Genomic DNA, 9,968 nt, shown 5'->3' on the forward strand with positions numbered 1-9,968 from the left:
CCTATCCCCTCCTCCCATAGTCTTTTTTACCCAGCAATGAGATTTATCCATGTTGAGGCATAGAGAAGCAGTTGGTTTCCGTTCAGTTCTAGAATTGAGTGACACGTGTTATTGAATATCACCACTGCATTCTGCATAATCATGCAGTAAAGACCACAGGGCTTGTGGGAAAAATGGGGTTGAGATACATCACTCAAAAACTTATTAAGTGATACATTAAAAAAATAGATAGGAACCTAATGATATCAGAATGGTGTCACCATTTCACCCATTTAAATGGTTAAGAAATACATACTATAATGAGTCAGACACTTTACTTTGTAAAAGAGCTGCAGTTTCCTTGTGGATGCAGTCATTGGAGGGTTTGCACCTTATGGCTTAGTGTTATGTGCTGGAAGGGGGGGTTATCTGAAATTGGATGTGGTAACACCAGATGTGAGTGGATGTGGCTCATAACACACAGGGAGCTGGGGTGTGTCTGAAGTTTGTGCTTGTGTGGTTTGTGTATTCCTGAGCAGCTTTGTTCTGCTGGGTGCGGTTTTTTCTGTTCATCCAGCATTCCTCACTGCTGAAATTATGTTTAAGAAAATGAATTTTGTTATGCTCAAATTGTTCTTTAATATGTCAGTGGCATTAGAACACATTCCTGTGTTCAAACAAGCTCTGTAGCAAAACTATTTTCACTGCTCTTAAAAACTATTTCAGTAATATGCCACTGTATCACAGTTGATTTGCTATTTAAAACTTGCAGGTGTAGCTACAAAATTTTCTGAGCAGGTGGAGTGACAAAGTTAAATCAAGGTGCTTCTGTTGTTAAAACTCAAGTTGATGAATTTATTTGATATCAAGACACTAGGAGTGAGTCATGCACAAATGTTAACTAAGCAGCACAGCTGTGAAAGTTCACATACTCAGATTAAAATAAATTTTCCAAGAGAATCTGAAGCCAGTGGTCTTATGTAATTTATTGCAGCTGGGAGTAAAGATGATTTCTTACCCTAATCTTCAAATAATCAGTTGTACTCTTATTTATAGATCTTTACAAGATAATCCACATTTAAAAGTTTGTGTACATGAGATTTGTGTCAAAACTATACAGTGTCTATCAACCTTAGCTGTATTTGTGAAGGTGTAGAAAGCTTACTGTAGGTAACTTGAAGGGAAGAGTACCTTGCAGGATGGTTCTAATCAGATGTCTAAAATTATTTTGACTTCGGGTTACTTTTGGAATAGTTGGGAGGATTTTTTTTTTTGTGGGGTGGGAGTCCAGGAGTCAAAGTTGAATGTTCTGATTTAAAGAGCTGTACTTGTTTCTCTCCTCTTTGTTTTATTTCCACTTACTGTGCCAGGGATTTGAACTATATTAATTAATGAACTGCCTCTTATACCCAAAATGGTGGTTTTGAAGAGAACTGTATCTTGAATGCATTGAAAAATGGCAACTGCTGTTCAACAGACTTTCAGTTAATAGCTTTTAGATTTGTTTCTCTGTTTGTTTTGAAATTCTTTGCCATATTTACAGTGAACAGTATCTCTCCCATATTAACCTTTGGTGTACTCCACAGCTCACAATTTTCACAGAAGCTGGCAAGAGAGACTTTTGGTTTCAGTAGCTCATTCTAGACACAAGGCCAAGTGCAATAGATAAAAATGGCAGAGTTTTTGTGTGACTCAGAGGTGAAAACAGAATAGTAATTTAATTTGCATATAGCTGACTACCTTTGGAAATGTTAAGGAAAGCAATCACTTAAATGGTCTGAATTTTCTAATCTTGCTTTTGATTTATAAAGTGTTAGCTGTGACGGAGGAGACTGTTGATGTGCCCAACACCATATTTACTGCAATAGGGAGGTAATTACGCAGCTCCAGACATGAAACTATTTTGTAGGCTCTGATGGAGCAAGGGATTAAGGTTGCAGATTGAAGGCAGCTTTGATCAAAAGTTGAATTCCATGGTGCAGTAAAGCCTTGGTGTTTGTATCTGTAAATTGATTCTTGTTCTGTCTTGGGTAGTTTGTAGGTTCTTCAACATAGCTTTTGCTCCTGCCAGTGGGATACAAGCACTGCTTACCCAGTATTTGCTAGAAAATCCACATTGGCAAATTAGCAAGATTATAAGATTATTAAACAAAATGCCTTGTGTGGTATCTTTTATATCTATGAGAAATAGTTAGAAGCACCATTTAATTCATTTTGTCTGCCCTCTGAGTTCTTGTCAGAATGTTCTGGCATCTTTGGGGAGGCAAGTACCTAAGGTCATTTTTTTCTTTTTGAAATGCAAATTAGTTTGTGATATCAGCTTCATAAAATACCTGGCATATCCAGGTAGTGTGCTGCCTAAGATGGCATGTGTATCAGAAACTGCTTTCTCTCCCTGGTGGCAGGTGCTTTCCAGAGTTACTGCTCTCTGACTCCAGGAATCAGCTCCATGGTAGCATCTTCTAGATTACATTAGAGCTGTGGTTCTCTTAGGTGTGGCTCCTGGACCTGAATGTCAGCATCAGGCATTTGCAAGAAATGTAAGCTCTAAGACTCCCCCCCACCCAGACCTTCTGAATAAGAGACTCTGGGGATGGAGCCCAGTGGTCTGTGGTAACGAACCCTCCGGGGCATGCTACCATTTCAGAATCTTTGCATTTAAGTTAATCACCTGGCCTGTCCAAGAAGCCTTAGACAAAGAAAGAAAGAAAGAAAAAGCCATAGAGAAAAATAATCTAAAAACCAGTTTTTGCCTTTTGATATATCTGTTTCAGTTAGAAAAGAATTACATTATTTTTTGTGTCTATAGTTGCAGTGATACTTTGCAGTAAATTTGGCTTCATTATTGTAATAGTTAAAAGATATTACAAAATAAATTATATTCTTTATTTAAATTGAGGTAAAAATTGACATAACATAAAAATAACAGTTAACCATTTTAAGGTGTATAATTCAGTGGCATTTAGTGCATTCCCTCTGTTGTGCAGCCATCACCTCTGTCTAGTTCCCAGACTTTTCCATCAGCCAGTAGAAAATTCAGTACTCATTAAGCTGTCTCTGTTCTCTCCTCCCTCCAGACTCTGTGAATGTATCTTATAAATAAAATCATATAACATATGACCTTTTTGTATCATTTCTTTCACTTGGCATGGTATTCAGTTATCTTGTATTTTAGCCTGTATCAGTACTTGATTCCTTTTTATGGCTATTCCCTGGCATGTATATACCACACTCTGTCTGTCATTCATGTATTGATGGACTGTTGGGTTGTTCCCACTTTTGGCTATTGTGAATGGTATTGCTTTTTGTCCAGCTTCATTCATTTGCGTGTTGTGGATATCAGGTTGTGCCAGCACCATTTGTTGAAGAGACTGTTCTTTTCCCATTGAATGGTCATGGCATCCTTGTCAGAAATCAGTTGACCACATATGTGAGATTTATTTCTGGATTTTCACTTCTATTCCACTGGTCTGTATGTCTTTATGCCAGTACCACACTGTTTTGACTGAAGTTGCTTTGTAGTTGGTTTTCAAAATTGGGAAGTGTGAGTCCTTTAGCATTATTTTTCTTTTTCAGGATTTGGCTATTTGGGGTTCCTTGCAATTCTATGTGAATTTTAGGATCAGTTTTTTCATTTTTGCAAAAAAAAGTTCATTGGGATTTTTATAGCGATTGCACTGAGTATGTACATCACGCTGAGGAGTATTGCTTTGTATTAAGTCTTCCAGTCTGTGAACATCAGATGCCACTAATTTAGGTCTTAAAGATTTTTATGTCAGTGTTTAGCTTTTGGTGTACATGTCTTGTGCCTCACTGATTACATTTATTTTTAAGAATTTAGTCCTTTTCATGCTATTATAAATAGACTTGTTCATTTCTTGTTAGTGTTTAGAAATGCACTGGTTTTTTATGTGTTGATCTCTTACTGTATAACGTTGCTGAATTAATTAAATTAGCTGTAACAGTTATTTTGTGGATCCTTCAGTATCTAAAAATAGAGATAATTTTACTTCTTTGTTTACAGTTGGTATGCCTGTTATTTCTTTTTTTGTGCCTAATTGCTCTGGCTACAGTGTTGAATAGCAGTGATGAACATGGAAATCCTTTGCCTTTTTCCTGATTTTAGGAGGGAAGCTTTCAGTCTTTCACCATTAAGTATGATATTATTACACACTTTATAGGAGCATTACATTATATTCTGCCATTCTATATATAAGCCATGGAGAAAAGGAACTCAAGAATAGACCGAACATATACAGTGAAAAGCACCTGATACTTTTCTCAGTCAGCAATGACATCTTGCTGCAGGAAACAAAATCTGCGCATGACAATCCATTGTCTGAATGCTGACTCACACAAATAAAGAAACCAGACGCCACTCGGATGGAAAGAAGAGTTAAGCTCACCTCTTAACTGTGAGAAAAGAGAAAGAAAAAGAAGAAAAAAGTCTTGTTACTGAAGGAGTAGTCTTCACATGTGGAATGAATAAGCAAGAAAAGGAATACGGGTCTGCCCTTTCTGTTTATTTTTGAGTTTATAAGAAAACGTTTTTATCTCTCTGATTTTGGATGTCTTAGGTCTTCTGAAAATCATTCGCTGAGTAGTTGTGAAGAATTGGCAACAACATAACACTAATTTTAAGCACTTTAAATATAGGAAACAGGACTAGAGTAACACAAAACCAAAAATTAGCCTCAGAGAAACTTCCCATTTCAGGAAGTGATGCTGCTCAAAACATGGTGTGTTTACTTTTGCTGTCAACTCTTGTCCTAGTCCCTGAGTTCTGATTGGCCTCTTTTCTCTCTGTACCCCTACATGAGGCTACCCTTGCAGGGGTGGGCAGTGGGGAGAGATGGCTAGTGGTCTTCCCCAGCACCAGGGCGACAGTTGCAAGAAGCCAAGCAAATAAGGACTGTGTTTTATATAAGAAAAGTGGCTGCCATTACTTGAACCCGTCATGTGCCAAATGCTGTACTTCATGCCGAGTATTCTTTGTCAACTTACTTAAAACAAATCCCAGTAAATTTCAGTATGTTCTGCTGAGATTTGGACTCTATACACCAGATGAATGAATTGGTACTCTTCCTGAGGACTGACAGATCTCACAGTTTGTAGACCCTGTGTCAGCTCTTGAGGGCCTGGCTAGGCTTCAACCTAGGTGCGATTTTGAGTAGACATGGCATATCAGGCATTACTCTCTGCTTTCCCACCTCTGATACTCATTTGTTAACTGCTAGGTAACTCACCAGAGCAATTGTTTTGAAGAGTTGAAGTTCTGCCCCCTCTCCTGTGTCTGTTCCTATCAGGAGGTGCATACTCTAAGATCCTCCAGTCTACATGTTCTTTACTTCCCAAACCAAATAGGACAGAAATACGCAATCTACTCCACAGCATTGCTTACCCCTTGGACTAGGATATTTAATAACAGCCCATCTCCTGCTAAAAGAGCTCTTTCAGAGACCATATAAAGGACTGTTTTTAAGCATCTGACTTTGCTCGTTGGCAGCAGATCTGCCATAGGAACCTTTATTTCTGAATGCTAGGAATTGCTCTTAGGTCATCTCCGTGTTGGCTACCTGAGGATCTGTGCTACCAAGTGCTTATCCTTTCATGTTGTTTTGTCTGTGCTAAGGAACCATAACTCTTGGTATTTTCTCTCTCAAATATCAAATAATGTATTTCAAATCCCAGTGTTAACCTGTTGTATTAAGATTTTTAAATTTATTCTACTGCTGTCTTGCAGCAATTTAACATTTCTCTATCCTCTAGGGAAAAGTTAACTATTGGATGCCGCCAGTTGGTTGAGATGGAGTATACAATGCAGCAGTTCAATGCATCCATCTGTATGGAGGCCAGAAACCGGGGATGGTGTGAAGACATGCGGACCTAAGGCTAAACCATAGAACCTAAGGCTGAATTGTAACTTAAAAGGAATTGCATATGTTTTCAAGAACAACGGAGTAGTTCCATCTTTTGAGCCAAACCCAATTGATGTGTGAGAAATGTCTCATAGGTATATAAGGGTGATTGCTTATTAAGAACGATCTCCTTCCTTGAGTATCTTAAAAGCCTAATGCATCCATTGTGGGATAAACTGTGGACTCAGTGCTTCTGAAATTGACAATACCTCCCTACCTCACCTGCTGATACTGAGCCAGTATGTCCACAGAAAGGAGAGCCATCATTTTAATCCTCTTAGGGTAGGAGCCACTGTGGCATCTGAGGAAAGCCTAGGGCACAGCGTTCACCTCTCTCAACCCTAAATATGAATACATGACAGGACACTTCCAAACCATGCTCACCACATTCCACAAATGAAATCTTACTCTGGACTCTTTTATCTTCAAACTGTTTTTCATGTAAACCTGGTGAATATAACACACATGCCTTCCACCTCCCCCGAGGTAATGAGAGTAGAATTTTGACTTCAGTTCTAACTTGCTGTATAGCCTCATCTCCTCTTCCCTGGGCTTGTCACCTACCTTTCAATATATTTCTAATGGGAAGAACAGGGAAATGGTACTGTTTCCCCTTAAACGTGAAGCATCATTGATTTATGGGATTAGGTGGCAGTGACTGATGTCTGCCCATAGCTAATGAGGTGTTTATTTCTTAGTTATACAGTAAGTTGGAAATCCTTGTTTATTAGAGTATGCTTTTGGCAGTGCATTAGATCAAGTTAATTTGGTATTCTATTAAAAATGTTAATTTATTATTTTTAAAAAGCAATAAATCATTTTTAGTAAGATTTTACTTTTCATTTTACTTCTGAATTGTATTTCTGAACTGTGTACCAGGTGTGATTATAGAAGTGATCATCTCCAATAAGAGAGACCCTACTTAGGACGTTCACTGTCAGTCTGTGCAGGCCCCCAGCCCAGCCCAGCCTCCACTCGGGCTCACATGTCATCAGGGGCATGAGCCTGGGTGGGAGAAGCTTCCAGAGCACGTCTGCTGCCTGCCCACCAGACACACTTCCCACATCCTTATCCCTCATTTACTCCCAGTTGTTGTTCCTGGGTTTGGAGACCTTGTTACCTCCCTCTCAATGCTTTTAAGGAACTTTCCTTTTCATTCCTGTCACCCGCATGCTTCCACGTATTTCACCCTTACACATGTGGACTTTAATTTTATCTTAGTCTATGTGTCTTTTACTTTATGCATTATCGATTATCTCAATCTTTCTTGGTATTTTCTTTCTGCACATATTTATTTTGATTTAGAAGCATTTAAAAAAAATGTTTTAGTCTGTTTCTTTGAAACATCAGGGTTTTTTTTCTCCCTTCTTTGTTGCCTTCTTTTCTGATCTTAAACTTACTTTATACTTTTTTCTAATAGTCCATCCAGTGCAGGAGTTGAGAGGTCCCCTTTCTTCTCACCTCCTACTCTTTATTACCCTCTCTGAACTGGAATAACTCAGTTAATAAAAAGATCGTAAGCCCCACCTTGCAGAACATACGTTTGTTTTGATGGAAGAATTATCGGGTCCTTAGCAGGGTATCTTCTGGTTTTATAATCTGCATGCTTCAATATGTATAGCTGTTATATTTGGGGCAGAAGTCGTCATAGGTCTGCCTCGAATCCAGCGGGAGCGATGGAGACGGTCACACCAAGGGAAGAGCTCTGTACACAATGCCTTTGGCCTTGCCTTAGTGAGGAGCTGGTGATAACTTCAGGAGAGGCATCCCATGAGGATTACTCCAAAGTTCCTGGTACCATTTTACACTAGCTTTTTCAACAGAATAAAGATAATCCATTTCCCTTCTGAGAGGACCAGGAAGGATCCTCTGCTTGGGAGCAGCCTCAGCTCTTCCAGCATCTGGGCTAAAGAATTGTTTGGAGTCTGTTGTACCCCACTGGGTCCTCTTGTTAGGGCCCATAGCAGGCAGTTGGGACTGCACAGATTATGGTAAACTTTACTTTCCTATTGTGGTCTTTGCCTGTCATGTGAAAAACAGGACACAAGACAAACCTGAAGCTGTTGCCTTGTTTTGACCGTCATCTTCAGGGAGAATGGAAGTCCTTTGACACTTGCAGGGGCTGATGCAGGCTATTTAGGTGGTGTCTTCAGGGCCTAGGTCATACTGTTAATACTCCTGACTTTTGACCACTCTAGCCCACCTTTGGAGCCCCTTTTCAGCTCTTACCATGAGTCAGGATGAATTTACCCCTTTCTTCTTAGAGGAAATATATCTCACTATTGAACAATCAAATTCATTTTTCACTCTCAGGAAGTGGTGCCACCCATAGCCCTTTTCTGATTTAGACTGTGGGCCAGTTTCCCTCCTAGCTGGGGGCTCTTTGGCTATTTTGCCAGTAAAATCCACTCCAGTGAAAATAACTCAGCTCCATGAGTTTAAGCAGAATTACCAGCTGCAAACCTGGAAGGTGAGGCAGCAGGTAGATGCCCAAATCTCAGCTACTAGCTTGGTTTAGTGTCCCTGACTATAAACCAATTGCTACATCCTATACTAGATCGTGTTCTAATCTTTTCTCAGCCTTTGTAACTCTACTGTAGACTAATACTTACAGACTAAACATTAGCTCAGGACATAACTCTTGCATAGCCAGTAAGCATCAATGGTTGTGATTTGATTTCTAGTGAGGCAAGACAGATGTGTCCTATCTCTTTAAAAAGGCTTTTCCTTTAAAGATCTGGTATGTTTTTGGTTAAGCTAGAAACAAAACTTTTTCCTTTCCAAGTGTACTGTTCTGTTTGGTCAAACACAAGTAGGTAACCACTAGCAGTCAAGATGAGTCCCATCACTCCTGCAAATTCCCTTGGGCCCCCTTGTAGACAACCCCCATTGCCATCACAGGAACCATTGACCTGTCTGCTGTTTTTCCCAGAATGCTATATAAATGGAGACTTTGGAGCCTATTTTTTTTTTAGCATGTTTCTGAGATCTTTTTTTTTTTTAAACCAGACTTTCATTCTTTCTATTCCATAATATTCCACTGTATGGATGTACCATTTACCATTCACCAGTTGTAAGGATATTTGATTTCAGTTTTTGGTGGTAAACCTGCTATATTCACGTTTCCACGTGAACATTTTCATTTCATTTGGACGTATACCTAGAAATGGGATTACTGTCATAGGCCAAACTGTTTCCAAAGTGGCCTTGCTTATAAAAAAAACTCATCCAGCAATTTAAGAGTTCTAGTTGCTCTGCATGCTAATCTTAATTTGGAAGTCACTGAATTATGTATGTCATTTTGCTTTTCCCTAATACCCTATGATAGCATCTTTTGATGTCCTTGTTGGAATCCATTCATCTCTTTTGTGTCTTGTTCACATCGTTTGGCCCTTTAAACTTGGCATCATTTTGTTGAATTTTGAGTGTTTCAAATACAAATCCTATGTCAGGTATTTTCTTTCAAACCCATACTTATAAAGACTTGGTACCACTTCTAGTTGAGACGAAACACTTGCTTACTGCACAAGGTAGATCTTATGACTTGGGAGTCATCTTATTGGGTAGCTGGCCCTGCTAGTTGATTGTATGACTAGTTATATTTGGTAGGTAGATGCCTTTTAATATAGTGGCACTTTCAAATTGCTAGGTATTTTGGTTTGTAAGTTTCATTCTTTTCTTACTTTGTTATTCAGTGTGTGCCCTTTTCAAGGCTAAAATTGTATTACACTTCGCTCTGTGCAGATGTGTAGTCTTCTGTTCAGACATATGCCTTTTTTCTCCATTCGTTTCCACAAAATATGAACCCTCTACATACCCAGCTTAATAACTGAGCTTTTTCTTCTCACCTTATTGAGCCCTCAATAAGGCACGGAGCTATTAAGTGAACCTTTTCTCTTGGCCATTGTGCCAGTAAGTTGAACCCATGCACATGACTGTCCCTTTAGCAACTCTACTTGTTCAGTGCATTATGTTAAGATTATTGAGAAACTTCTGGGCTTAAGAAGGAAATTGGTGCTTCACAGTAAATCCTTTTATGATCTACAGAGGATTTAACTTTTTTTTTAAACC

At 39.0% G+C, this 9,968-nt stretch overlaps 1 protein-coding gene across 3 annotated transcripts in view; it reads left to right on the forward strand.

The window, feature by feature from the left end:
- The window catches only part of SWT1 (SWT1 RNA endoribonuclease homolog), a 111,635-nt gene extending 104,908 nt beyond the window's left edge, over positions 1-6,727 (forward strand). For all 3 annotated transcript variants that reach the window (XM_057507946.1, XM_036912552.2, XM_036912553.2), the window contains one exon: positions 5,749-6,727. In XM_057507946.1, the coding sequence (XP_057363929.1) occupies positions 5,749-5,869 (121 nt within the window). In that variant the 3' untranslated portion in view covers positions 5,870-6,727. The remainder of the gene's footprint in view (positions 1-5,748) is intronic.
- Positions 6,728-9,968: the final 3,241 nt, after the last annotated feature.

Source organism: Manis pentadactyla, chromosome 9 (assembly GCF_030020395.1).
Source record: "Manis pentadactyla isolate mManPen7 chromosome 9, mManPen7.hap1, whole genome shotgun sequence".
Taxonomy (NCBI): Eukaryota; Metazoa; Chordata; class Mammalia; order Pholidota; family Manidae; genus Manis; species Manis pentadactyla.